This window comes from Fusarium coffeatum, assembly GCF_003316985.1.
Source record: "Fusarium coffeatum strain FIESC_28 chromosome Unknown BRIP53273_contig_138, whole genome shotgun sequence".
Classification (NCBI taxonomy): Eukaryota; Fungi; Ascomycota; class Sordariomycetes; order Hypocreales; family Nectriaceae; genus Fusarium; species Fusarium coffeatum.
The window spans coordinates 1-27,157 of NW_022157931.1; the positions used below are offsets into that span (position 1 = coordinate 1).

The 27,157-nt window shown below is 47.6% G+C and overlaps 12 protein-coding genes across 12 annotated transcripts; 6 read left to right on the plus strand and 6 right to left on the minus strand.

The window, feature by feature from the left end:
- Positions 1-1,562: 1,562 nt before the first annotated feature.
- FIESC28_06420 (uncharacterized protein) lies at positions 1,563-3,281 on the minus strand (the record flags this gene model as incomplete). Its single annotated transcript, XM_031160564.1, has 2 exons — positions 1,563-2,118; positions 2,311-3,281. 2 exons carry the CDS (start codon positions 3,279-3,281, stop codon positions 1,563-1,565), a joined length of 1,527 nt encoding a protein of 508 aa, XP_031015330.1.
- An 825-nt stretch (positions 3,282-4,106) lies between these two features.
- FIESC28_06421 (uncharacterized protein) lies at positions 4,107-5,453 on the plus strand (the record flags this gene model as incomplete). The annotated part of the gene is made up of 5 exons (XM_031160565.1): positions 4,107-4,435; positions 4,499-4,712; positions 4,767-4,781; positions 4,830-5,265; positions 5,320-5,453. The coding sequence occupies 5 exons, from the start codon at positions 4,107-4,109 to the stop codon at positions 5,451-5,453; spliced, it is 1,128 nt and encodes a 375-aa protein (XP_031015331.1).
- Positions 5,454-6,243: 790 nt separating this feature from the next.
- On the plus strand, positions 6,244-7,257 carry FIESC28_06422 (uncharacterized protein; the record flags this gene model as incomplete). Its single annotated transcript, XM_031160566.1, has 1 exon — positions 6,244-7,257. The coding sequence occupies one exon, from the start codon at positions 6,244-6,246 to the stop codon at positions 7,255-7,257; it is 1,014 nt and encodes a 337-aa protein (XP_031015332.1).
- A 709-nt stretch (positions 7,258-7,966) lies between these two features.
- Positions 7,967-9,374, minus strand: FIESC28_06423 (uncharacterized protein; the record flags this gene model as incomplete). Its single annotated transcript, XM_031160567.1, has 7 exons — positions 7,967-7,989; positions 8,044-8,093; positions 8,145-8,217; positions 8,273-8,806; positions 8,859-8,964; positions 9,021-9,062; positions 9,216-9,374. 7 exons carry the CDS (start codon positions 9,372-9,374, stop codon positions 7,967-7,969), a joined length of 987 nt encoding a protein of 328 aa, XP_031015333.1.
- Positions 9,375-10,332: 958 nt separating this feature from the next.
- On the minus strand, positions 10,333-12,480 carry FIESC28_06424 (uncharacterized protein; the record flags this gene model as incomplete). Its single annotated transcript, XM_031160568.1, has 3 exons — positions 10,333-10,687; positions 10,738-12,233; positions 12,289-12,480. The coding sequence occupies 3 exons, from the start codon at positions 12,478-12,480 to the stop codon at positions 10,333-10,335; spliced, it is 2,043 nt and encodes a 680-aa protein (XP_031015334.1).
- A 1,044-nt stretch (positions 12,481-13,524) lies between these two features.
- FIESC28_06425 (uncharacterized protein) lies at positions 13,525-14,257 on the plus strand (the record flags this gene model as incomplete). The annotated part of the gene is made up of 4 exons (XM_031160569.1): positions 13,525-13,585; positions 13,682-13,927; positions 13,984-14,075; positions 14,141-14,257. The coding sequence occupies 4 exons, from the start codon at positions 13,525-13,527 to the stop codon at positions 14,255-14,257; spliced, it is 516 nt and encodes a 171-aa protein (XP_031015335.1).
- A 445-nt stretch (positions 14,258-14,702) lies between these two features.
- On the minus strand, positions 14,703-17,138 carry FIESC28_06426 (uncharacterized protein; the record flags this gene model as incomplete). The annotated part of the gene is made up of 2 exons (XM_031160570.1): positions 14,703-17,017; positions 17,087-17,138. The coding sequence occupies 2 exons, from the start codon at positions 17,136-17,138 to the stop codon at positions 14,703-14,705; spliced, it is 2,367 nt and encodes a 788-aa protein (XP_031015336.1).
- A 331-nt stretch (positions 17,139-17,469) lies between these two features.
- Positions 17,470-18,875, minus strand: FIESC28_06427 (uncharacterized protein; the record flags this gene model as incomplete). Its single annotated transcript, XM_031160571.1, has 4 exons — positions 17,470-17,616; positions 17,668-18,383; positions 18,434-18,672; positions 18,727-18,875. 4 exons carry the CDS (start codon positions 18,873-18,875, stop codon positions 17,470-17,472), a joined length of 1,251 nt encoding a protein of 416 aa, XP_031015337.1.
- A 986-nt stretch (positions 18,876-19,861) lies between these two features.
- FIESC28_06428 (uncharacterized protein) lies at positions 19,862-20,639 on the plus strand (the record flags this gene model as incomplete). The annotated part of the gene is made up of 3 exons (XM_031160572.1): positions 19,862-20,149; positions 20,209-20,461; positions 20,518-20,639. 3 exons carry the CDS (start codon positions 19,862-19,864, stop codon positions 20,637-20,639), a joined length of 663 nt encoding a protein of 220 aa, XP_031015338.1.
- Positions 20,640-22,143: 1,504 nt separating this feature from the next.
- On the plus strand, positions 22,144-23,249 carry FIESC28_06429 (uncharacterized protein; the record flags this gene model as incomplete). Its single annotated transcript, XM_031160573.1, has 3 exons — positions 22,144-22,429; positions 22,486-22,603; positions 22,655-23,249. The coding sequence occupies 3 exons, from the start codon at positions 22,144-22,146 to the stop codon at positions 23,247-23,249; spliced, it is 999 nt and encodes a 332-aa protein (XP_031015339.1).
- Positions 23,250-25,152: 1,903 nt separating this feature from the next.
- Positions 25,153-26,178, plus strand: FIESC28_06430 (uncharacterized protein; the record flags this gene model as incomplete). Its single annotated transcript, XM_031160574.1, has 3 exons — positions 25,153-25,208; positions 25,269-25,495; positions 25,553-26,178. 3 exons carry the CDS (start codon positions 25,153-25,155, stop codon positions 26,176-26,178), a joined length of 909 nt encoding a protein of 302 aa, XP_031015340.1.
- A 76-nt stretch (positions 26,179-26,254) lies between these two features.
- Positions 26,255-27,154, minus strand: FIESC28_06431 (uncharacterized protein; the record flags this gene model as incomplete). Its single annotated transcript, XM_031160575.1, has 1 exon — positions 26,255-27,154. One exon carries the CDS (start codon positions 27,152-27,154, stop codon positions 26,255-26,257), a length of 900 nt encoding a protein of 299 aa, XP_031015341.1.
- Positions 27,155-27,157: the final 3 nt, after the last annotated feature.

The window sequence follows — 27,157 nt, forward strand, 5'->3', positions numbered from 1 at the left end:
GGGGGGGGGGGGGGGCTAAACAACCTCCTTGCATAGAAGAAAACTGTCTCTATCGCATTGCGCAACCACGTACAGCAGCGAAAACAGGTTTTGATATCATATCATTTGACGAGGTCTTTTTGTTTCTTGCTACTCTGGTCCAAATGCTTCCCTCTCACACATGATACACATAGTATGCACAAGAATGAGGAGTAAACAAAAACTTGGCGATGGAAGCAACCACATTGAGAGAAGAGAAGAAAATGAAACGTATCGTATGCAACCTTCTCACCGTTTTAACTTGTCATGCAGCCACAAGATTCTTGGCCGACTGTTATTGTTAGAAATTGGCTGCTGAGAGGCTGAGTTTCTGAGACAACCCCCAGTTCAATCTTATTGCTATTATTGCTTTTTGCGCATCATCGACCAGACGTTCATGTGCAGTAATATAATTTCAACTCGTTCATTTCCTTTGCGGTATAAAATGCGAATGTTTTCTTTTCTCTATCTAATTATCCTCAAACTCAAAAATCGCTCAGCAATACAGTTTCAAGTCTACATCGCCGCTCAGCGTAACATTGTGAAGCTTAGCCTGCCCATCATCCTTACTACTTGTGCCTCTTGCGTGCTCTACGGTCTACTCTGTACCCTACCGAGGGACCTTTTGATAGTGGAGCGCAACTCAATTGTGCGTGGTAGCAACTAACATACACAAACGAGCTTGTAGCCTTGTGTTATGCATTCTGAAACGCATGAACATAATGCAGTTGGGATGAAGAGTCCAAGCTTTACCCCATGAATCACGGCTTTCTACAAAGCCGTTCTCTGAGCAGTGTCAATCAAGCTAAAGATAACTTCTATCTGCCATTTATGCTCTGCACAAAGTGTCCTTCGGGTTCCTGCAGATGCAATTTCCCAACCCTTGTAGGATCCCTTGCCCGTTCTTGGAGCGCGTTTCGCTCGCTTTGTCATGCCACGATGCTACCTTGCTGTCCCGTGTGCTAGTGAGCTATTAGCTGCCACTACCGAGCAAGCGAAGTGAGCTGAGAGTTGGGTCGTCGATCTTAAAGTAGAGCTGGGTAGTTTAGGGTATGCAAATTTGGTGGCCGAGAGCATACTACGTAGGAGACGAAATGATTTGGGCATTTGATCTAAGTCTAGTCTTAGTATTGGACCCTTTGTTAATTTTGATCAAAAGCTTAGGATGATAACTTCTCTGTCGTCCGCAGACAGGAATGTGAGAAGGCATCGCTGAGACAGTAGAACGCATCAACGAGGGCCAGGTGCTCCGAGAAGCTACATACATGGTAAAAGTAAGTGTCTGATCCGACGTGGCAGGAACGTTGAACAGACCAGAGTGTAATATAACTGTGAGCTTTGCAGCTTGCTCACTACCGGGCTATCTACCTCAAGTAAACGCTGAAGTAGGTAACAGAGAAGTTATCATCCAAGTTTTAGGACACCAAAATATAATAGTCTAAAATATAGTCTCATCTGGGATAAGGTAACCAAGTCCTTTCGTCTCTTATGCTCTTGGGTACAATTCTTCTGACAGCCTGACGACTCCCTTGCATAGTGTCTATTTACAAACATTCAGCGTAAAGCCGCCACAGTTCAGGATCTATCGGTATCTCCTCCGTCATGTCCACCTCCAGGACTGGTGCATCATACAGCAAACCCAGGTTAAGATCTGAATCTTGACTCTCCTCTTGACTCTCCTCTTGACTCTCCTCTTGACTCTCTTCTGGAGCCTCCTCTGGACGCTTCTCAGGACTGTTCTCTAGACTCTCCCCTGGAGTATCCTCCATGCTTACGTCTTGAGACTCTTTTTGAGATAATTCTTGAACCTCTTCTCGAATCTCTTCTCGAGTATCTGCTGGAATCGCTTCTGAAGTATTCTCTGGGGCTTCCTCTAGAGTATCTTCTGGAGTCGTGTCTGGAGTCTCTGGACTTCCTTCTGAACTCTTCTCGGGGCTCTCCTCTAGACTCTCTCCAAGGGTCTCCTCTGAAATCTCTTCTTGAGCCTCTTCTGGAGTATCTTTCATGGTTTCATCTTCCACGGATTTCTCTCTGATCCCCAACATTGATGCGATATGTTCCGCCATGCAAGACCGGTCAATGAACTCTTGGGAATGTGCCCTGCTGATTGTTAGCAAGCAATACATAAATAGGTGGGTAGGGTAACAGAAGAATTGTCGTCCAAGGCTTAGAGAGGCAGAATCAAGTAGCCTAAGTGCTAGTCTAGGCTAGCATAAGGTGACTCAATTATTTCGTCCCTTATGCCTAGGCGGCCAATTCTTCTGACACCAACGATAAGTAGGGTTGACTTACAAAGGTAAATTCCCGCTCTTCCATTGATATTCGTCTCTAGGGCGTGGCATAATCTCAACAAGCGCGTTGTCGACCGTATAACGGCCTTCACCTGCGAGTCTCGCAAGTCCGGCGCCCTTATCAGCGAGCATGTTACCAAGTGTTGTGCTTCGAGGCACCCAGTGGAACTCGGTATGCACACCTGCTTCTTCGAGCTTTTTGATCTTGAGACTCACGTCCCGCACTATTTTCCCACTCACTATTGACTTCCTCAGTAGTTTGGACATTTTGGGATTTAACAAGTCTCCCTTCGCTTCTCGTAGAAGCATCAGGGCACCCTGAGAGTCCGTGTATACTTCGAGGATCTGCAGTGGGGTTTTGTCCCCTGTCTTTCTTTCAACAAATTGTACTGCGTAGTCAAGGGCAAGACCGATAGCCTGGAGCTCTGTGATGTTGACGTGGGGCTTTCTCTTTTTCGTTACTGTTTGTCCTCTTGCTGTGATACGCACCCAGTTGAGGCCTTCCCAAAATGCAACTGCCCATCCTGCTACGCTGTCTTTTCGGACTGACGCATCAGTCCAAAGCACCAGTTGTGACGCACTTGTGGGCTTGGACGATGCACAAGCGGCACGTCTGATAGCTTCATCCCGATGGTTGATGACGATTTCTGATTGAATACATAGCCTCGTCGTGAGATCTGCTGGGACATCGGCCCATTCGACCCATCCCGAATGCTTGGTCGCTTTATCTCGATGGTTGATGGTGGTTTCTGAATTATCTGGGACTTCGTTCCACTCAGCAGCATGCGCAGTCGCTCTATCTCTATGGTTGATGACAGCTCCCGGCGGCCAAATGGGTATTCTCCTTGGAACATCCTGGACTTCGTTCCACGCTGCAAAGGCAGCCTCGAAGGCTCTCTGGAGTCTACTAAAATAGCCTGGGTCTGCATAGAGGTCCGTCCTGGGTTCCGGAAAGTTGGGTACGACGCGCATGGTATCGGGAAAATCGAGGGTTGAGAGTGAAGATGTAAGTTGTTATCTCGACGGCTGATGGAAGGAATTGTCCCTCCTTCACAGGGATATATTTTGTGTATAAATCATCTATTAACTTTCCTTCTTGTGAAGGTTATCTGATTTGAGTTGCGTTGACGCGATATCGCTGAGTGTGTTATTGAACTCTCGCAACGGCACTTACAGATGAAGTATCCCCTAAGCCTTAGAGCACGAAAACAAGATAGACTCAAATGCTAGTCTAAGTGAAATGAGACGTCTGAAATACTTCGTCTCTTAGGTTCTCTGTTTCTGGTAGCTTTAACTGAGTGCTTTATCCTCGTAGCAGCGTGCGTGGCCTTGGTGTAAACTACACGTGTCTGTTTAAAAGTTTAATGGAATGACTCACTATACCTACCCTCTTATAGAGAACTAGACTCTTATAGAATCTTGTTTAATGCATTTCCATGCCAGACCAGTCAGTTAGAGATGGGTGACCGTACAAATCCATCACAGTGTTGTGCTCTCTAGGTCCACAGGAGCATAAGAGATGAAATAATTTGGTTGCTTTATTCCAAGTTAGACTATAATTTAGACTACTTCTAGGTCAGTAGGTATATACTTAAGTATTTACGACGTATAGATGATCTGCTATTAGGTAGGTATTGTTCCTAGCAATAAACGCTGTCTGAATTAATCGCAACTTCCAGATTGGTAATAACCTCGTTGAGCCGAGGTACGGATATTTTGTGTCCGGGGTAGTCTATATCCGGCTCCAATTCGTCTCCATGTTTCGTCAACACTATTCAACCTCACCAAATCAACAAAATGGCAGCTCAAGGAACGACCAAACTTTTCACACCAGCCAAAGTTGGCAATGTCGAGCTTAAGCACCGAGTGGTGCTGGCTCCTCTGACACGTCGACGTGCAGACGAGGCAACCGCAGTCCCGCCTGACTATGCTGCCGAATACTATGCTCAACGCTCCTCAGATGGCGGACTTCTTGTCTCTGAGGGTACTTTTATCGCTCATGAAGCTGGCGGTATGTCTCGTGTACCAGGGATTTATTCGCCTGAGCAGATTGCGTCATGGAAGGCCATTACCGATGCCGTTCACGCCAAAGGAGGCTATATCTTCTGTCAACTCTGGGCCCTAGGGTAATCTTCACTGTCATCTTCCCAATTTACTAGGAGATAATTTAGTACTGACCATGATCTCAGTCGAGTCGCGAACCCCAAGATTGTGCCCAATGTCTGGAGTGCCGGCTCAAAGCCCTTCAATGTTAAGGGCACTGGGTCTTCGGAGCCTCCTCCCAAGTTTACCACTATGACTGAAGCCGATATTGACCGATTTGTGGGACACTATCGACAGGCTGCGCTGAATGCCATCGAAGCTGGATTCGATGGTGTTGAACTTCATGGCGCCAATGGATATGTAAGTTTCGGTATAGTGTATATGAATACTGCAGTTGACTGACATTGCAAATAGCTTATTGATCAATTCGTGAGTACATGAAGCGTCAGTTGAAGACTAATCGCTAAGACATGATAGCTTCAAACCAACAGCAACGACCGAACAGACTCTTACGGAGGCAGTCTCGAAAACCGATTCCGCTTCCCCTTGAGAGTCCTCAACGCTGTCTGCGATGCTATAGGCCCTGAGCGCGTCGGCATTCGAATGTCGCCCTTCTCTCGCTTCCAAGGCATGCGTGAGGCTGATCCCCTTTCCGTTTTTGTACCTTGGGCAAAGGCTATTGTCAAGGCTCAGCCATCTCTGGCGTTTATCCACGCTGTCGAGCCACGAATTGAAGGAGGAAGTGACTCGCCCGACAATGTCCCAAAGGCAAATGATACTCTTGAACCCATCCGAGAGGTTGTCAACAGCACGGGAGTCAAGTTCATCGTCGCAGGAGGATTTACTCCCGAAACTGCTATCAAGCACGCAAGCCAGACAGACGATCTGGTAGGCTTTGGACGTTACTTTATTCGTAAGTCGCTTTGTGGGAAGGTTGTTGTGGACAGGCACTGAACTTTATTACTAGCCAACCCGGATTTACCGGCGCGAATTCAGAATGGTTGGCCGTTGACCAAGTATGATCGCTCGCTCTTTTATACACCCGATACAAAGGGATATACGGATTATCCGCCTTACAGCCCTACAGCATCTAGACTCTGATGGACCAATACGCGATGATTTAACTGAGCCTGATGGAAAGCGTTTTGTATGACGAATATGAACGAGTACTTTAGCATCAGGATACCTTAGACTTTAGATCCTCAAGAATATAGATACAGTATTTGTGATTATGATGAATCATGACTTCCACAACTACAGGACATGCTAAATAGGCTTCTCTGTCTAAGAGCTCGCCTCACATAGCATTAGGCTATTGCATAGTTAGCTTTCTCGCGATAAGCATAACCACGCGCTCCGTCGGACAAGTAAATGAGATAAATCTCCAGGCCGAAATGTGTCTAGAACAAAGCCTAGATTGAAATATTGATTCAGTTGAAGAGATCGGACAATTTCTAATGACCCCCTTCGCTATCAAGGCCAGCCCGTTCACCCTAAAGTCTCTAGCTCACCAATCATGTTGGTCTTCGCTCCTTTCGCGCTCAAGGGAACCTCCGACATGCCGACTTTCGACATTGCCTAAAGAGGAAACGAGCCAAGGGCGATCTCCCGGCGGTTTCGCGACGCCGATGACCGATACCGATTATTGATGCTAAAGGTCTGGTCTGGATGCAGACAGAAGATGGATGTTTCACTTATTGGTCAAGGAACATGGCATGCATTCGAGTATGTATGTAGCTTAGATACCTATATAGGATTACTGATATCCTGATCATCATGCCACTTCTTGTTCATCATCGAGACGGGTTCTAGTTCTCAACTTGTACACTACTACTGAATGTGTATCTGATCATACAAGAGACTCAAAATGTCGTCACAAAATCCAAACAACATGCCTCAAGGCCCTCCGTATCTTCCTCGCACAGCTGGACTCGGCGGTCGTCCAACACCCTCAGTCGATGATCCTATCAGCGGTGTCATGTTGGGTTTCTTCGTTACAGGCGCAGTCCTCAACATGACTATCTTCCAACTCAACCGTCGACGCTCCCACAAGTTCGTTCTATCTGGTCTCCTCTTCGGTTTCTGCATGGCCCGAATCACTGCAAATGTCCTTCGTATCGCATGGGCTTCCAACCCCAACAACACGAGCCTCGCCATCGCTGCCAATGTCTTTACAAACGCTGGTGTTGTCCTTCTATTCGTCGTCAACCTCATCTTTGCCCAGCGCATTCTGAGGGCATATCATCCGCATATTGGTTGGGGCAAGCCTGCTTCGTTGGCTTTCAAGTTCTTGTACTTTTCTATCGCTGCGAGTCTTATCATGCTCATTACTGCTGTGGTCTACAACTTCTACACCCTCAACCCACACACCAAGCAGCAACTTCGCGACATTCAACTCACCGGCAGCACGTTTCTCGCCATCCTCGCATTTCTGCCTCTCCCTATTGTGGGACTCTGTTTTGTCCTTCCTCGAAAGACAGCCATGGACAAGTTTGGTCAGGGTCGCATGCGTACCAAGATCCAACTCCTTGTCTTCACCACCATTCTCCTGACCCTGGGCGCCTCCTTCCGAACCGGAGTATCTTTCAAAGTCCGTCCGGCCAACGATCCAGCCTGGTATCACAGTAAAGCGTGCTACTATTGCTTCAACTATGTCATCGAGATCATCGTCGTCTTCTCATATGCCCTCTCACGATTCGACCGTCGCTTTCACATCCCTGACGGCAGTCACGCGCCTGGCGATTATTCTGGAAAGAAAGCCCCTCAAGATCCCATGTATCGTGTCAATACCGAAGAGGAAGTCTTTGGCGATGACGAGCGGCCACAAACAGCAGAGCAGAACCAGCAAAGGGAACGGCAATGGGCGGCGGGCCTCAAGGAGGAACTTGATGAAGAGACTGTATGAAGTTGATTCTTATTAAGACAATGTTACACGAATGTCTTATTTGTAACACCAAACAAGATTGCGGAGGTACATGTGGTCATGAAATCTTGTACTACTACTGTTTTGTAGCATCCCTGGGTTGCGTGAGAAAACAAGCTGCATATTTAGATTAATGAGCTAACGCCACTCGTATGATTAATTAGAGCCTCAGATGGTTCAATGTAATAAAGATAATATATCCGTGCAGAATCAATCGTTACTTGGCTGTTATAGCCCATGATGCTTTTGCGTTCGTCTATGTCCTTACTATTATCCGTTCTTGAACCAGTTCTCAAATACTCATATAGACATCACAACACGAAGAGCAGGACTGAAAAAATGATCATGCATGCGTGTTTCTTTCTCTTACAGCGCGGAACTCAAATATGCGTATCTAAGCAGTCCTGAGACGGAGCGCCGCAACGTAGTCTGCCAAACCCTTCCCAGCAAAGGTATAGCCGCACCAATGCTATCGTGCCTTCGCCGCAATGTTCGGGAATTTGCCATGAGCAAAGATGCTATATCCGTACAATTCCTGCGCCAGAGCTTTTTTGTTCGTTTGGGAGGTTCGTCGTATGGAATCGTACAAGGCCGAGCTGCAACATCTTTGAGGCTGGCGCAGTTGCCCCAAATCTTGCAGTTCGACATTGGCTGGTTCGAGATTGGCCAGACGTGGGTATACGTGACGAGATTAGAGGAAGTAATCGGGAGTCCCTGTGATGATTGTCAGCTAGATCGGATAGGCTTCCGCGATTGATAAAGACTTACGCCTTGAGACCATAGGCTCGCCGGCTCTAGGGCAAGGGTCAAATTGCAGGCTGCACTTGGTTAGTTCATCGAACTGCGTTGAGGTATAGAATCGAACATACAAGGTGTACTTCAAGTGCTCGTCGATTTCCATAATAGCGGCTTGATTACCGCATCGGTAACAGTAGTTGGGTGCTGCATCGTGTTAATCTTGCGAAAGCCGTTGCGCATCTGAAAGTTCTGGACAAACCTGAGAAAATGGTAACCACATTACGGTCTTGAGACCAGTTATAACCCTCCATAACCAGCTGATGAGCTCGCGCAATCAAGGTCAAGCCGTTGTTATGGTTAAAGGCTTCTGAGATATCCTGACCGAATGTGTACCCCGCACCTCGAGGAGAGATTCCCCAGCCGCATCGGTCGTCGGGGTCTGACCAGAGAAGATCACACATGGGACCCTCGTGTGGGACTTCCTGGATACGGTCCAGAGCTCGGATGTTATCGAGTGTGTCGATGCTAGGTGAGAGACCGCCGTGAAGACAGAAGATCTGGTTGTCGATCAAGGCAGTGAGGGGAAGGTAGTCAAAGAGGTCGGTGAAGTACTTCCAGACATTAGCGTTTCCGTATTTGCGAAGACACTCGTCGTAGAAACCGTAGACCTGGGTGATCTGACGGGACTCGTGGTTTCCTCTAAGAATGGTGATTCGCTGAGGGTATCGGATCTTGAGGGCGACGAGAAGGGTGACGGTCTCGACAGAGTAGTAACCTCGATCAACATAGTCACCTGTTCGTAGTAAGTATCGGCTGCGTAAAGTTGTAGGATGGTTGAAGCGTACCCATGAATAGGTAGTTGGTGTCGGGGTTAGGTCCACCGATCTTGAAGAGCTCCATCAAATCATGGAACTGGCCGTGGATATCACCACAGACGGTAACGGGGCATTTCTGGCGACGGGATTAGCTTGAGCATCTTGGCCAAGCGGCGCATTTCGACAACATACCACTGGCTGCACGTTTGACTCTTCCTGTAGAACTTCTCGGGCCTGTATTGCAGGTCAGCATTCGGTCGCCATCACGCGAGAAGCGTTAAAGCTTGTTGAGTGATGCACGGGTCGCCGTTGTTCGCGACTAAACGGTCGTGTGCATCACATGCAAAACATCTCCATCGCGTCCAGCTGAATTGACATCCTGCTCACCTTATCGCACAGTCTCTGAACGTCAGCTTCGGCCAACTGCTTGCAGGACATCAAGCTCTCAATCCAACCGTCGAGAGTGGGGATAGTAGTGGGCTCGAAGTTAAGCACGGGCGAAGCTTCAGCAGGCGCTCGCCCAACATCCTCCATATTGGTGTCCATTGCTCAGTGGTATAGAAGTCGAGTATCGAGATGTGTTGATTGTGGGAGTGAGGTTGAAATGACGTTGACGTTGGATGCGGTCACGCCTGAATCGCGAGCGGTGGGGCACGAGGCACAAAGGCGGCGGTCGTCAGGGGAGGAGGAGAAAAGGGAAACAAGGGAGATGAGATAATCAATCAGCTACCGACACCAGCAGTAGCAGCTTCTGTCGCTATAAAATCGATCTATCGCAGACGGGAGAGGAAGGCGTAAACAGAAGCCCAGGACGGGAGAGGGCGGGCGAGGCTCGTTGGTGAAGAATTTTTGGTGGGCGTTTGTTAGGTGATAAGTTAGATGGTGATGGGGAGCGAAAGGAGGAGGGAGGGATGGATGATGTTGGTGGTTGCCAGCCTGGGTTTGGGCCAGCCTAGCCAGCCTAGCACTGGACGCCTGGGCCTGGCCTGGGCCGCTACCTTCCATTAGCTGCACCACCAGCTCAGCAGTCCCTCACAGCTGGAATTGGAGCATCGCGTGGCGTATTATAGCTAGCAGATACCTCTGTTTATGGCCAAAGCTCTATTGGATTTAAAATAAAATTCTACTGATAGATTTATGCCCGGCTATGCCTTTTGAACGTACAAAATCAACATCGTACAGTTTGTACTCGATCAATATTACTGCATCGACCTAACGCTTGTCCATTTCGTCATTATTCATGGCCCCTCGGTTGCATCAGAGCTTACCTCAAGCGGATGTGGCTTAAAGGCCAACATAACATTGTAACATTAAACAGCCATGTTTCATTATATCAGCTTCTCAATACTAATCATATCATGCATAATTACTACAATGGCTCTCCAATTCCAGCCTGGGTATTGCCATACGAATGATCCCTCATTCATCGATGCTGACAAGATAACCAAAATGTTGCCAATCATCATCGCCAACTCATAACCTCAACACCTTGTGATCGGGTTATTTACGATAATCCCAATCCCACAGAAGCTTCCTGTTCAACTGGTTCATAGACCATCAGGTTCTTTCCGACCAAGTTTTCAAAGTCCAATCCGACTTCGGATAGCAACTTTGAGTGCTCCTTTGCCCTCTCCAAACACTGCGTCCAGACCTGGCCTCTGGGCTCCGTACTACTAAGCTGGCGTGCCAGAATGACATTAAATGCATCGACCTCTTCCTTTGCCCACTTGACGCATACACTCATCATGGGTGGTGGGAAGCACGACTGAAAGCATTGCACGGTGTTATGGATGACCATAAAATACACAAATGAGAGCTCCCAGATGTACAAATGCAGATCTCCCTGGAAAATGCATTGCCTATAACAAGTCAGTAATTGTTCCTTGAAAAGTACTCCAATTCTACTCACCTAGCTCGTTTGTGAATTGTGCTGCTCCTCGCCGCTAGATACGACTCTCGGGCGCTATCCTCAAAGCCAAGCCTCGTCAACCAACTGACGTTGCGTCTTGTCTTTGTGTTATTGTCGTGTGTCATTTCGAGTTCACGGACAATCATGTTGGCCAATTTGACACATCGTTCGTTGACTTTAAAGTTGATGAAGTCTTGAGCGATCGCATGGTTCTTCAACCCGCGAGCAATTGCTTTGAGCTTCTCAACACGGACAACAGCATCTTCGAATCTCTGCATTGCAACGTCGATATCGAGATCGTCCATCTCGCTTTCAACCCAACGCAGGTTTTGTTGCTTGCCATCCACCTCAATGAGCATATCCTTGATGTCTGATAGCGTCGCAAGAAGCTCTGTCTTTTGCAGGAGACCTGGATCTCGAGAGGCAAAGTAATTGATGGTCTCACGAGCTTTGTTGTTAGCCTCCATCTCCGATCGAAGGCCCTTGCGCAGCTGTTCTATAGCCTTGCGCACATTAAGGAGCAGTTGTTTCTTTTCGGGGTCTTGGGGTTTCTCCGTCCGATAGATAAAAGATTCCTGACCAACACCTCGCACCATAATAGCGTCCGCAAGCTTATTGCGTCCGCTACTTGATGATTCTCCAGTGCTCGACATGTCCACCACTTCCACATCCAACAGGGGCCAGCAGCGATCCGCCACCAACTTCATCATCGGCCCTCGTGCGTCTGAACTGGGCGCATCTGTCTTTCGCTTCTTACGCGATGCGATAAGAAGGTGATCGTTAAGCAGAAAGATCTGCATTGCTCTGCGTGACTTGTATGTGGCATTGTCGAGCTCAATCCAAGGGCCGGCGTCTTGGACAACATGTCGTCCTGCCGCATTAGGGAGGAACTTTTGCGATCCCTCGACGCCCTTATACAGGGCCTGCATCTGAGAGTTCCACATTGCGCTTCTGTCGGCAATAGACGTGCGCCTATCTCTTCTGCTACTGATGCCAGGGGCAGCCCCAAAATCGCTCGGCGCAGGCTCTTCACTTTTTGCTGCAGCAGCTCTCATAGCCGTCGTGTTTACCTTGAGCTCCGACATGAAATTCTTTAGGTTTCTCATCTCGCTCTTGAGTTTCTCGGCCTCCTTGCTAATTTTGATAAACTGTGTTCTGTTTTGCATGACACTTTGTTGCAAATCCATGCCTACACGTGTCTTGACCTTGCGCAATGAATCCTCGAACTCGCGGATTTGGTCCTCAGTTGCATCGCTCAAAGCCGCTTGGACATATCGATCCGGCTTCAGCTTAGGATCGCGCAGGCCTTTGATGTCGACAACTGGAGCAACGCCAGGTCCCGAGCGTGATGGGGGCGGCCTGGAAGCGGCAGCGCTCTCTCTGGACTCGTAGTTACCCAGTGAGGGCATCTGTGGCATCGGGGGTGCTGCGCCATTGGGACCAGATGATGGCTGATTGAATCGTGTGGAGTATCGTCGCTTAACAAGGTCCGAAGTCTATTGAGCAGTGTGAGTATGGCGAAACGGGAGATGGGTTCTTGGATCATCTTACCTTTCCACCAGCCATCGGAGGGGGACGCGGACGAGGTCGAGCTGGAGCTTGTTGACTAGGATCTGCATCTGGGAGAGGTGGTGTATTCGATGCATCTTGAGGAATCGGACTTGAGATCTGTCGAGGCGCGCTGATAGTTGGCCTCTTCTTTCTCCTGCCGCTGCGAAGCGATATCTTGTTGCGATCCTCCATGTTGGGCGAGTATTGAAGCTTGGTAACAACGCTGGACAAACAGGGCGACGGAAGAGAGGTGGAATTGGTAATAGAGATATGTCGTTGAGCCGACAATTAGGAAATTTATACGATAAGGTGCAACGATGTCTCGAAACAAAACAAAATGCTGGTCTGGCCTTGAGCGCCAGCCGAGCTCTATCATAAGGTACGTGTAATGGTCGAGGCTCGGAGCTTCAGTGAAGCAGCCACTGGAATGGGGTGCATCAGGAGGTGGGGGTACGTACCCAGCCTCTTAGCCGCATTGGTGGGCTTTAGTAGTTGGAGATGTTTGTTAGTGGACTGTTGACAGAGTTTGTAACGGATTGTAATTCAACATATCATGATAATATGTACAAGAAAGAGCTGGAGATCCTCTTTCAAGTATCAAGCGAAATAGCTCTTAGTATGGTTGCCCTTCCATTGACTCTTGTCCCTTCCGGGTCGGCTTTCATGTGCCCAGAGGTTATCGTTATCGGACTATCAACGCCTCGAGTCCAGAGTGATAAGATCTGATACGTCAGTACCAATATCAGAGCACAATTCCAAAGATTCACTACTAATTCAACTATGAAACATCACAAAAATTCCTCTATTATTGTAAGAGTGAGTGTATGGGACTTCTCATAGCATAATTGATTCCTATGAACTTTTAGCTATTTATATCCATGCCTGCCTGCCTATGATGTATGAGGATTTATGGCAGCCCACTTGCCAGGAAAGCTCCCACTCTCCCAATCGGGTTTAGGTTCACATCATGTGCTCCATTGCTAAAAAATTAGGAAAGCAAGCGACGTCTGAAAGCTTGCTGCTCGCTCCCGACGCTCGAGAAAAGCGAACTCATCTAATTGACGACGTAATATCCTCCGTCACCCGATCTCCGACGTCGCCAGACAACACCTCGAACCCCGAGTTTGCCCATTGTCGTAGTGCAGTGGGAGTGTCTTTGGTCTTTAGTTTACTGAGTGCGCTCCAATTCATCCACCACCTCCGCACTCGCACCCGCATCACCATCCCGCCTCAAAAATGGTTCAGACTTCAGCTTTGGTGACGGCATCCGTCGCTACCGCCGCCGCCGCCATCCTCGGTATGACTGCGCATTCATCTCGTCCTATGACTACGAAATAGCGACTTGCACTATACAACGATGCACATTGGCTAATCACGGATATCCTTCGAATAGGTTATGCTGCCTACTTCGACTACCAACGTCGAAACCAGGCCGAGTTCCGCCGAAACTTGAGGAGGAACGAGCGCAAGCAGGCCCGCGTAGCAAAGGAGGAGGCCGAAGCTTCTACTCAGCAACAACGCCACAGCATCCGCTCCAAGGTCGAGGAGGCAAAGGAGGAGGGTTTCCCCGCCGGTGTTGAGGAGCGGGAAGCTTTCTTCAATGAGCAGGTTATGGCTGGAGAGATGCTCAGCCAAGATCGTACGGATACCTTGTATTCAGAAACTGTTTGCAATTTGCTAATTGTTGTTTTACAGCTACCAAGACTCTTGAGTCTGCTTTGGCCTTCTACAAGGGTCTTAAGGTCTACCCTGCTCCTGGCGACCTGATCCGAATTTACGACAGCACTGTTCCCAAGGCAAGACCAATCTCAAAGTCCGATCTATTGAGAAGCAACTGCTAACACCTATACAGCCTATATTAGACATCCTCGCTGAGATGATCGCATACGACTCATCTCTCGACATCAGATCCGGTCCCGCCCCCGGTGGTATCAATCTTTCCGACATTCCCAATGTTGGTCTCGACTAAAGAGGGATAAGACCTATCCGAATTTCCTCTCCGCTCTTGGCACATATATACCCAGACGTTGGAAATGATTGAATTAATACCCTCCCTCAAAATCTGTACCATGGAAAGCTTGCACATTGTCAAAGCTTTCCGAACAAGAAATGTCTAATGGAGACCTGACGGCCTTCAATGTACCATAGTTTCGCTCTTCCCACTTCCATAGAGCTTTGTGTAAACAGATGTACGTTGAAATGAATGAGTTTAGAAACAAAGAATGCTGGCAACGTTTCGGCAAACATCATGAAGTTATTATTCTTTTTAATATCGAGCACCATGCTGTGTTGATGTCATGTATATGCCCTGTACCCTAGAAAGGAAATCTCTAAAGATTGGCTGCATTTGATCTTCTGAGGAAACGTTCGAATTTCGAATTCGTACTTAAATCATTTATTTTATATAGGGAGACTCATGATGCTTCAATCTTTCGTCCCTTTCTATCTACTCGGTCATCGCGAGGATCAAATCCTCCGTTACCCCACAGAGCCCATTCGGGAGTTGGTGCCCCCATGTACTCTTCTGGGGTAAAGTTTCCAGGTCCACGCTCCTCGAGAAGCTCGAAGAACTTCTTATAATCGATCAAAGTATGCCACTTTCCATCGACGTTGAATCTCTCACTGGCCAAGAGAATACAGCAACTGTGTGCGTGCTCAGCAGCGATGCCGTATTTCAAACCCTTTTCCTCCAGTCTCTTGTTGAGAGCCTTGACAAAGTCGCAGACCTCCCAGTAGAAGGGAACATTGGACATGCTCAAGCCAGCATTGGATGAGGTCGATGTACCACAGTATGTGACACCCTTGACTTCAACGAAGCATGGCAAACCTTGTTCCACGAGTCGGGCGTATCCTTCAGCCTCTTCCTCAACGTTGAAACCCTTGACGAGTGTCAGGCGGAATACTGTTCGGTGGCTGAAACGCTTCTCCCGAAGGATATCGAGGCAGCGGTTAAAGCGTTCCCAGAAGTCTCGGTGTAGAGGTCTGTCGATTTTCCGTAGTGATTCCTTATCAGCTGCATCGATGGAAACGTAGAGTTGAGTCACAGCCTTGAGGTCAGCGAGCTGATCAGGGTGCTGGGCGTTACAGACGAGGAAAGAAGAGATACGTTCAGCATGCAACATGCCGAGGAACTCGTTGATGTAAGGGTAAAAGATGGGTTCTCCGACGAGTGATAGAGCGCAGTGTCTGATCTGCATAGCTTCAGCGAATCGCTCAGCTCGCACACCAGGCATACCACGCAGCATCTTGATCTTCTTGTAATGGTTTGTCTTGACGCCATCAAAGATAAGCTCAGGAGGATCCACAACCCATCGCCATGTGGTTCCGACTGGGTTTGTGCCGTGGCGCCAGCAGAAGACACACTTATTGGAGCAGGACAGTGAAGGCGTTGTTTCCATGCATTGATGACTCGCGATACCGTAAAATGACCATTTGTAACAGGAGCCACGTCCGCGGAGAGCTGATTTCGTCCATCGGCATGTCTTGACTCCGGAGTGGGATCCGACAATGGCGTAACCTTGCTTGGTGAGTGCTTTGTATGTAGGCGATTCCTCAGCAACCATCTTCTTGGGTCCTTGGGGTACTGATTTCTTTGTGGATGAACCGTAGTTGGTAAAGTCAACAGCGAGAGGGGCTTTCTGAGTGGTCGAACCATCATCTTTTCGAATCATGCGTCCAAGATCCTCGACATCATCAAGATCCCTTCCACCCTTTGTCTTGTTACCAGTAGCGTCGTCCTCGATGATGACTTCACCATCGTCTTCGTCTTCGGAAATGTCCTCAACGTCGCTTTCTTCAGCTGCTCCACTGCCGGGAAGACCTTCTCCCAAGTTTCCGGTGCGGGCAGCATGTTCAATAACTTCTTCGACACCCTTAGCCCATTCCTGTAGACGCTGTTCGTGATCACTTTGCATATCGCCCATTCCAACAGGGTAAGCTCTCTTGCGAGCAGTAAGCTTAGCCATCCATCTGTCGACTTCCTTTGCCTGGAAACAGAAACCGTCTGCCTCGGTAGGCCAATTTTCCTTGTCGCCGAAACCGAAAACAGAGTATCCCATCAAGCTTGACAGAGGCGCGGTATCAATTCGGAAGTCATGGTGCGTCTCCTGGAGATGCTCGAGGAAGGTGTCGTTGATGGTATCGATGTTGTAGCTGGGAATCAGAAAGAGATAGAAGAGGTCGGCATCGCCATGCGCCTTGTAGGGAGTAAGGAAATAATCATCGAAGTCGATCTCAGTAAGGTCTCGGGTTTCGGGCTTGAGAAATTGTCGGCCTGACTTCTTGGAAATCTCGTCCAACTTTCCTCCCAGCTCTTCAACATACGCTTCCGCAATTTTGGCCGTTTTAGTCGTGATGGAAGAAAAGAAGACAAGAGGTACGACAGGTCGAGTGACGTCCTTTTCTTCCTCAGTTTTCTTCGATGGTTTCCTGGCTACGCCACCCTTGATTCGTCGAGGACCCTGGGATTTGGCATTCTTCTTCTCTTCGGCTGGCTCGATGATGGCGGTCTTTTCTTCGATCTTAACTTCGGGGTTAACTTCTTCGACTACGATCTTGGGCTTGAGGGGCTCTTCGTATGCCTTCTTGGCGGGCTCCTCGTAAGCCTTCTTGAAAGCAATAACTTCTGTCTTTTGTCCATTGAATTGGAAGTAAAGTCGGACAGCGACGAGGATGACGCAGGTGGTCAAAAGAATTGGCACTCGGTGGATATGCCAGACATCCACCAAATCTACAAGAGTCAGTCAGTCAGCAGCATATACGGTTTTGCGATGCGAATAGAATATTGAAGAGAACTTACCATCGACAAGCGAGTCGAGGCGCGAATGCGATGATTGATTTGTCCAATCCATGATGACGATCAGCCTGAATTGAATCAGCCAGACTGCCTCTCAGGATTTTACAAATGTATGAGAGTTGGTTGGTGAAGCCCGCACAATCAATTGATAACTAAGAATTCATTCTAAGAAAAATAAATTGCCCCGCGCCTCCACCTCCAGTAGCCTTAGCCTTAAATCATTCTGGGAAAAATTGCCCCGCGGTAGATTTTGTACTGTAACTTACTCGGCCGTGACTAATCCTTGTTCCCTTTCATGTAAGTGGTTCATGAGTGTTCTTAGTTCTAATCTTGTCTATCTAAATTATTTTACAACTGTAATCTATAAATGCAGAGTTAAAAGGATCTTAAACTCTTCTATCTGATCCGGCAGCTTGTGACTTTTCTCGAAGGTCCTTCAAACATGGTGCATGGAACATTTCTCCGGTAATCGCCAGCTTGAGAGTTCTACTGGCAACGACAATCCACAGTAATACCACTGCGAGCGAGATGATCTGTTAGAAAGTTAGCTTGTTTATCTCATAACTGAAAAGAAGCTTTCGTACCATAGTAGCGACCTTGAAGAAATCGCTATCAAGATTCTGTGCCAGAGAATTCGAGCACGTTGCCAGCACACCGAGCGGAAACGTATAACCCCAAGCTCCCAAGTTGCGCGGCACACTTGGCATCATGGCGATGCTAATGAGCGCGAAGGATAGCCAGACAAATGCAAATCCCCACATGACGATACCAAAGAAGACTCCAAGGACATATAGCATCTCACCAGCTCGCGCAGCTACTTCACCAAAGGCATTGCTCTTGGGAATAACATGCATAGCCACCTTGCCAAGCTGCTGAATTCCAAACCCGCCTTGTCCAAGTGGTCCTATCGGCAAGAAGACGCTGACAATCACCTCCTTAGGCGGGATTGAATGGATGGTGAGTCGGTGGAAGTAGAGAGCCAGCACAATAGCCGAGAATGACTCTCCGATGCCCCAAAGGACATAAGATGCAATCACTGTCGTCAGCGCATGATGATGATTGGGAAGCTCCTCTGCAACTATGCCACCTGTTGCAGCTGCGACTACAGCCGGAACGATGGGAAGTAGTAGAGCCGCAGTGATGTTTTCCAGGCCAGGACGATGGCGGTGCATGACGATAAAAGGCATGCTGACGCAAGTAGCGACGGAGATCCAAACATCGAACCACCATAATCCCCATGCTAGGTAGATGACCCAGTCACCCCAGTGCTTACAGGAGAACACCATCATATTTATGATAGCTGGCTAGACGTCAGCAAGTGTTAGGCCAGTGATGCTAGATAGAACTTACTTGCAAGCCCCATAGGGAAACAGCCGAGGAATAGAGACTGGCCTGGATGTGAGATCATGGCAAACCAGATGGTTGGGTATAAGGTGTATCTAGCGATGGACATGGCCGTGAAGACAGTGAAGAGAACGACGTTCAGCCCAAAGAAGATATAGGATATGTACTGAAGCCATAGCGCATTATATGGTAAGTTGTGTAACAGTATGGACACGATACCAGTGCCCATGTTGACTGCAAACCATCTTTGTAATTCGTGTTAGTGAGTTGTGACGATCAATTGGTTGTCTCACACTTACGAGGGCGTGAAGTTGCGAATGACCCTCCTCCAACCAGTTTCCTCCTTACACGACAGAGTTGACTCGCATGGCTTCGGTGTAGAGCCGCTGCATGCCGGTTGGACTGTGACTGTGCCGGTAGAAGTCGTCGAGTTACTACAGCCAGACATGCTGAGCGTAGACTATTGTATTCAATGTGTGACGTGAGCTGCTGATCGATGTAACTATCAGACGCTAACAAGGTTTAGAGGATTGTCTGATTCAAGGGTTCGAAGAGAGTTATTGCAAGGCCTCAAAAGGCAAGAAAGAAACAAATTAATGGTTTAGTTATATGTATTCAGCAGTAATTTGCAAGTCAAGATCAAATTCAGGAAAAATGCTTTATTAATATTCTCTGACCAAAGTCGCAATCGTGGCGGCCATCCACATGGCTAATTCCGAGTTGTTAGCTAACTCAGCACCGAGATCCGCTAATCGCCTCTTCTGAAGAACGCCCGGGCTCCACTTGGAGGCTCAGTCGGCAGTGGTAGATAGTGGGTATACCGCCATAGTTGAGAATTGCGTGCCCGGAAGAAAAATGGTCAACTATTGAAGAGTTTTAATAGATGGAAAACTTGATAGACTCTCCAAATGACCCCATCACAGCCCTTGAATTTATGCTCCTGAAAATCATCCTAGACTCCAATCTCTTTATCGTACCAACAAGGTAGATATCAATCGTATACCGCAAGATACTACTGACAAAGAGTTTCGGGGGTTTTAGCGTCGTCGTATCCAACCAGCAGCCTTCAAATCAGCTCACAGGACCAGCCTTAATCTTGGATCGCCGACTGAAAGCTCGCCGACCCAACTCGACTCAGCCAAGTCCGTCTGTGCCTCCCGTAAGATACAGTATGATGTCGGTAGCAATACCACGACCCACATCAAAGATGCGGTGATACAATCTGCCGTCTTGTCAAAGCCCGGGTATGACCCATGACAATCGAGTATAGATGGCCACACACGTAGTGAATCCCCGCCTGGCGGTCTGGTAATAAGGAGTCAGTCGTATCGTCTTCTTACTTATTAGAGCCCCTTTCCCTTTGAACAATTCCAAGTGAAAGAGCATCAGCATTCTTAGTACTCAGACGTAACAACCATCATAAACAAAACAATCATGGCTATCGGCATCTTTTCCAAACCGGCGTTGGCTATGGACCACAGTGGGATTCCCAACGTCGGTCCCTGCCAACGTAATCGATTCGAAGAACTCGTCGTCCGCCTCAAGGATGCCCTTGGCCCATCATCAGGGTTGACTTCGGACGACGTAGATGTCAACTACCTTCAACAACTGATGGAAGGCTACGATAGCTCCGATAACCAATGGAGTCGATATGCCTTTGGCGATAGTAGCAGGGGATACACCCGCAACCTTGTCGACGAGGGGAATGGCAAGAGCAATCTGGTAAGCCTCTACACAAGTCAACTTTGACCTGTCCTGACACTGACTGACGTCTTGTATAGCTCGTACTTGTATGGTCTCCAGGAAAGGGGTCACCCATCCACGACCACGGAAAGGCGCACTGCCTGATGAAGATACTCCGCGGCGACTTGACCGAGACTCGATATGCTTTCCCAGAAAACAACCAAGAGGAAGAACCAATGCAAGTCATAGCCGAGACAGTGTATAAGTCGGGCGAGGTAGCATATATGAGTGATGACCTTGGTCTGCATCGTGTGTCCAACCGCGGCAGCGACTTTGCTGTCTCGTTGCATTGTAAGCATTCCCCAAACCACGACACTTGTCGCAGTAACTAACATGCAACTCTGCAGTGTACACTCCTCCAAATGTAGCCAAGAAGGGATGTCATATCTTTGATGAGAAGACAGGACGAAAGAGTCATGTGCCGGGCTGCCACTACTACTCAGCATATGGGCGGTTGCTCAAGGAATAGATGAAGTGGATATGGCTTCAACAGCCAGATGTTTGATGAGAAACGACCTTTATGTTGTCCACTGGTGGTTCATCCAGATTGTTTTATAAGCAGGTAATGATGGGCGGAGGAGGATATCCAAGGTAATGCGTGATATTAGTATAGCATGGCATAATTATAGCATAGAATTGACAAACTGCCTTGATCATGAAGAGACCCGCATTCTGTGCAAAGAGTGAATAATGAAAATGAACGATTATGAAGGAGGAAAAGAGGAATCGACTGACTGCTTGCTATATTGATGGCTCTTGCCATGACATGGAGCGAGCACGCAATCGACGCTTTGTCCCAGAATGGTAATTGACTCTGGGTTCGCCATACCGAGCCGTACCGACAACCGACTACACAATCCCAGCAATGACTTTAAGACAAAATATTATGTGGGAAAAGAAGTAATTATTCAGCAGAAAGTAAACTCGATGTTTATTGAATTGCTCAGTGGTATTTACAAGTTTCTAGCCAAGGAAATGGATAATGTTGGGTCGTCCCGATAACCGACACTTTGGCGTGATTGCATCTTGCACTTCAGTCGAGTAGGAAGAGCCTGCAGAGGCAGCATTTCATAGACCTTTATTGACCAATTACAATACAATATGTAGAATCTCAAGTACTCGAAATTCTATGAGCTTGCCTCGAAAATACCTTGAGTTGCCTTTGTGAGCCTCCACTGCTATTGGCCCCAAGGCCCCTTCAGCTTAGAGGAATGTCGCTCGCATCATTGGTGATCTGTGTCGAATCTACAATAACTATTGTGATATCTGTTGTTGATGCCTACAGCTACATATGTTCCTATTTTACCATAGCTCAAATCTACACTACGTCAGGTCTATGCCACCATCGTTCAATACTCGTAACTCGGCCGACGATGGGATGTTTGACCACCATCATCAATTATTTCCCACCACTCAACCCGTGCTTCAGCTCCATTCGAGCGCTACTAGCCCTTCTAGGACCTTCCTAATCACATTTCGAGCTTCAGAAGCTGGGGCTATTGAGATCTTGAAGTCATGATAAGTTCTGTGCTCAACCCCTCATCAAGTTATGCGCCGTCTCTCTACTGGAGCGCTTCAGCAGCGGCAAGGGTAGTCAAATCCAGGTCCGAGATCGACAGTTAAGCTACCAAATGCTAGTCTCTAAACGGAAAGAAGTTCAAGTTAAAAACACTGTTTGTTCAAATCCCCAGATTGATCGTTTGTGGGGAGGCGGGTTGATCGTCGTAAATGCAGGGAAGGACTCGTGATGACATCTGATAATACTCGGGATATTGCTTCATCGTCGTGTTTACTTGGACTCGTGCAGGGGTGTCTTGCGAGATGCTGAAAGGAGGAAGAAGCGTCCATCCTAGTGAGTACTTCGGCAATGAACAAGATACATAAATAGCTACGTTTCCAACCTCAAACTTCACTAGCATACAATCTTTCTCTGGTCTATCATCATCAACCCTTGTGAGGATTGAGAAGCCACTATGCGTGCCTTTACACTCTTAGCTGCTGCTCTCTCGGCGTCCCTCGTTGAAGCTGTCCCTGCTCAGAAGGCTGCCCAAACTGACTATGCCGGATATCTCATCTCGACCTTTAGTGACCCAACTCCGCAAGTACAATGGCATCTCTCAGATGGAAAGTCAGCGTCGAGCTTCAAGTTCTTGAACGGTGGCAGCCCAGTCTTGACGAGCGACGTCGGCACCAAAGGCGTCAGGGACATTTTCCTGGCCACGAACAGCAAACGCTCTGAGTACTTTACTATTGCCACTGGTACATGATATATACCAGATCATAGAAAATATTACTGACGGTTCTTGGATGAATAGACTTGGATATCAATGCCCCGGGCTTTTCATGGGACTGGGCCACACGAAATGGAAGCCGAGGTCTTGTCGTTTGGTCCTCCAAGGACCTTATTAACTGGTCGAAACCTACACTTAGGATGTAAGTAAACGAATCCATCTTGTGCTTGGGCACCCAAATGACATCTTGTAGTATCGAGACTCCTACTGCAGGCATGGCATGGGCACCTTCTGTTGTATGGGACGATGCCACTAAGCAATACTACGTCTTCTGGGCATCGCGACACTACGCTGCTTCGGATACCCAGCACAAGGGCGAAGCAACTCTGAACAAGATTAGGTTCGCTACAACTAAAGACTTTATCAAGTTCAGCGCGCCCAAGGACTATCATTCCGTCAGTGGCACTGGTCTAATCGACCAGGAGTTCCAGTACCTCGGCACGCCAGGACATTTCGTCCGTTTCCTCAAGAACGAGACCCTCAATCAAGTCTATCAAGAGACCACAACGACTGGCCTCTTTGGTACTTGGACTCGTGTCCCTGGGTATGTTCGACCTGAGTCTCCGCTTGAAGGACCTGGCTCATTTGCCGACCTTAACACTCCTGGACTGTATCATCTGCTTCTTGATGATTATACTCAATATGTACCTTTCCAGACCTCCAACATCCTGTCACCAAAGTGGGAGAAGTCGGACTTTCCTAACTTTCCCAAGGGTTTGAAGCATGGTTCTGTCACGCCTCTTACCAAGAAGGAATATGATGCGGTTGCTGCCAAGTATGGCAAATAAGCGGTAGCAGATGGTGGAAGCAGTAGCTGTATAAGAGTAATAGCAAGAATTCGTGGTCCACTTGAGCAATGCCTTCGTTTGTATCGCCGAGAAAGATAATTGTGTGGACGATTTCATGAACTCAGTTATCTGATCCAGATTAGAAGGGATCAGTTGTCATCATCGTTCGAGCGACATATCTCCCTCCATTTGCCCACGTTCATCTTGCCTTCGCAGCAAGACAATATTTTAAGTAGTGCGACCAATTTACAAATGCTTTTCACGGTATTTGAACTACTCTGATAGAGAAAAGTTTTGATCTCAACTTGGGCTCTTGGCACTTTATATTGCCTGCTTGTCCATGCCGAAGCTAATTTGACAACCCACCAAACTCTCTTTTTCTTGAAGGGCTTTTACACATTTAAAATCCTAGAAGGTCTATCTATTGATCCTCGATCAAGGCGTTTTTTATTTTATTTTTTTAATGTAAGTTGGCCTAGGGGCTGACCTACCTAGCTATCGAGGTAGTACCTAGAGCGCTGTGATACAGGCCAACCCACGTTGCTGATGAGCCACTGGACGCAGAATAAGTTATTGCCTTCAAATTGATCACAATTACAATATTCATTTTCTCGATGCTGTTGAAGGTTGTAGTATACCGGTGTTTATATGTCTCTGGTGAATGCTTACGTTAGCCGGTGATGCGGCGGATTCCGACGGTATGCGGGGTTTTCGCATCTCAACAATTGCTTCATCTCATCCATAAAGACAGCAATAATGACTGGCAAAAGAACTCAAGATCAAGAAATTTCTGCAAAAGAACCACAGGTTCCAAATGGAGCGACACAAAATGATAATGAACCTTCCAAAAAGCGACGTCGTCGCATCCTCTCCTGCGATGCCTGTCGACGACTCAAAACGAGATGTGAAATCGAGTATGGCTCAGATACTTGCTCAAGATGTCGAAATCTGAGGATTACCTGTATAAAAAGCGATGGCACCGAGAATTCAAATGGATCTAATGAAGCAAACTCGAATACAGATCTTGTGAAAAGGTGACTTCTTTCTTCTGCTCCTACTGACAAAACACTCTTAACCTCGTGTTAGTCTTCATCAAAAGGTCTTGAATCTTGAAAACTCGATGCAAGAGATGAAAGAACAATTAGCAAAACTCCAGCCTCAGACTCAGAGAGAACCGGTAGAACCACAGAGGGAGCAACAAATCATCTCACCTGCAGTATCGGCCAACAGCCATAGACAGGTAGTTGACCATGTCGAACCGGCTGACCAACATGTTCACGCTGCTCCTGCTGAAGTCATCAGAAGGGTCGCTTGTCAAGTAGTGGGGGACTTTAGAAGAACCTTCCACACTAAAGAAGACGTCGTGTCAATAGGCATGCTAGATCCTGCAACTGCAGACTCTCTAGTCAAAGCGTAAGCACAAAACACCTTCTCATTGACACCTACTTACGCCATAATAGCTTCGTAAAGCGACGTCGACATGTTCTTCTGATAGAAAGCGAAAGTGATTTGGTCACACGAGGGACTCTAGTCCAGACTTCGCCCTTTTTACACGCTGTGTGCTGTACGCAAGAAATGAGATACACTCACCGGAGCCAAACAGATGCTTTGAAGCATAGACAAGTATACGAACACGTGAGAAATATGCTGGGACAGGTAATGATGGCAAGTCCTTTGCACCTGGAAGAAATAACCGGTGTTCTTATATCCACGTTATTCGTATGGTCGCCGTCGGTAAGATTCTGTTGTGTTCCAACATCGGGTTGTTCCTAGCTAATTGAACGTTCAGTTCGAAGCAGAGTATGTCGATAGCTGGCTACTGAGTGGCCATTGTGCTCAACAAGCCATGTTATGCATCCAGTTCTCAGACATCATCAAGCGGAATAATGCTGGTACTTCAACAATGATTGATCTTCGCTCGATACGGCTTTGGGCCAATGTGTGCTTGGTACACTTGCAGTGAGCTTAGTTCTTAACATCTTCTTTGATAGACTGTATATACTGATTAATTGGCAACAGTTGGTCAGCTACGACAGGAAGACCATCGATCCTGCCAGGATCCTACTTCAGCCAGTGTAGGAATTTGCTCAACTTTGAGCAGGCAACCATGCGCGATGCCATGTTGATTGCCGAGGTCTCTCTTTATTGTACGCTTCAGAAAAGTGTATGTGGGAAGCCTGACTTTGCCAGCGATGGGAGTTGTGAGCATTTTACAACCTGGAAGCAGAAATGGGGATATCTTCTTGGTGAGTGCTTCGATCCAATATCTCAACGTGAAGCTACGAGTTACTAATGTCTATCAGAGTTACCTACCAGCCTTGTCTTGAATCTCAGCTATTGGACCGCAAATCTGATCCTGGCCAAACGGTCACTCGATGAGATCGAAGCTCGAGCATTGAGTGCTCCTACACCTATCTCCCCAGCAACATCTCGCAGTTCTACATCACAATTTCAAGCTATACCAACAAAGGATCTACAAGACCACGTATATGAGCTAAGTTTTCGAGTGACTTTGGCTTTCGTGGCCATTCCAAGCTCGAGTTCAGGAGACTTGCCAGAGTTCCATTCCCTCTGTGTCGCCTACTCCATGCTCATACTATGCCAGTACGACGAGTTGCCTCCTTCTATACCTCACGACGAACTCTTCTCAGCTTTGACTGAAGTCAAGAGTCGCTGCAACGACTATTCCGTCGCGGTTGAGTTTAGTGCTGAAAGAGCTTTAGAGAGGCTCAGGGCAGATATGCAGGCGCTTAATACGACAGATTCGGTGAATCAAGAGGCGCAGTTTGGTAGCCATGCGGGCCATCCTCAGAATGCAGGCGTCGGTAGAGCCAATGTGAATATCAACGAGACTGGGCTTGATAACCTCGACTTTTTCTTCAATGGAGGATATCTGGACATTCTAGATATTGACAACTTTCTTCTTTAGTAGGTAGCATTCCATAAAATTGTTTTCTCAAAAGGGTATAATCTTGAACTTCGAAGTATAATTACATTAATCTTGATCATCTTCCAAACCATTGCTTTATTCTCATAATCATAGGCGTCCAATACAGCGCATCCAAAGAATCTCTCAAGTAATGATTGAACCCATACGTCGCAGCGTTTGCAAATCCAACAAACTGCGTCGAAGTGTTCAAAGCAGCGATGGTCGTTTCTGAGACAGGTGTCCCTAGTGCTTCGAGCAGTCTGTTGACTAGTCCTGGCGTCCAGAGGAGGACGTACATGAATGGATATCCGTTTAGTAGCATCATTCGTTTGATCTCAACTTCGACGTCGCAGGTGTTTCGACGCTGAGGAAACTCGCTGGCGTTGGTCTGGAGAACATTGGTGTTCTGTTGTGGTGAGATTCGTGTTTCTTGAAGAGGTTCAGTGTTAGTGACTTCTGCATAAACTAGGTCTGATCCTCTCTTTGACGAGGTTGGTCTGTGGCGGATGGATCTGCTATTATATCTGCCATTGCTAGCTTCGCTCTCACCTCGTATGTCATCTCGGATTTCCTCGATTTTGTCCTGATGCAGATTGTTCCAGAAACTCTTTCTCTGGTCAAACATGGTTGGTGAATTTGGAGCAATGTTTGGTTCAAAAGTATCAAGCTCGGTGTCATTCTCCTTCATCATCTTAAAACCCATCTCTTTCGAGCCTTTTGAAAACACAGTGTTGGTGTTGTGCGTTGAGAACGAAAGAGTTCGCCTTGTCGTTTTGTTTCCCATGCCGAGGTGCCGCCGTAGATAAATCCATATATAAATGTAGATGACGATAGTCATGAAGATGACAAAGAGACGCCAGCCATGTGTCATTCCATATCTTAGGTCAGGCCGAGTCGCTGATATCCAGCACCAGTTGCCCCCAACTGGCTTCATCTCACCCGCAATGGTAGGAATGAGACTTGTGATGACTGGCATGAT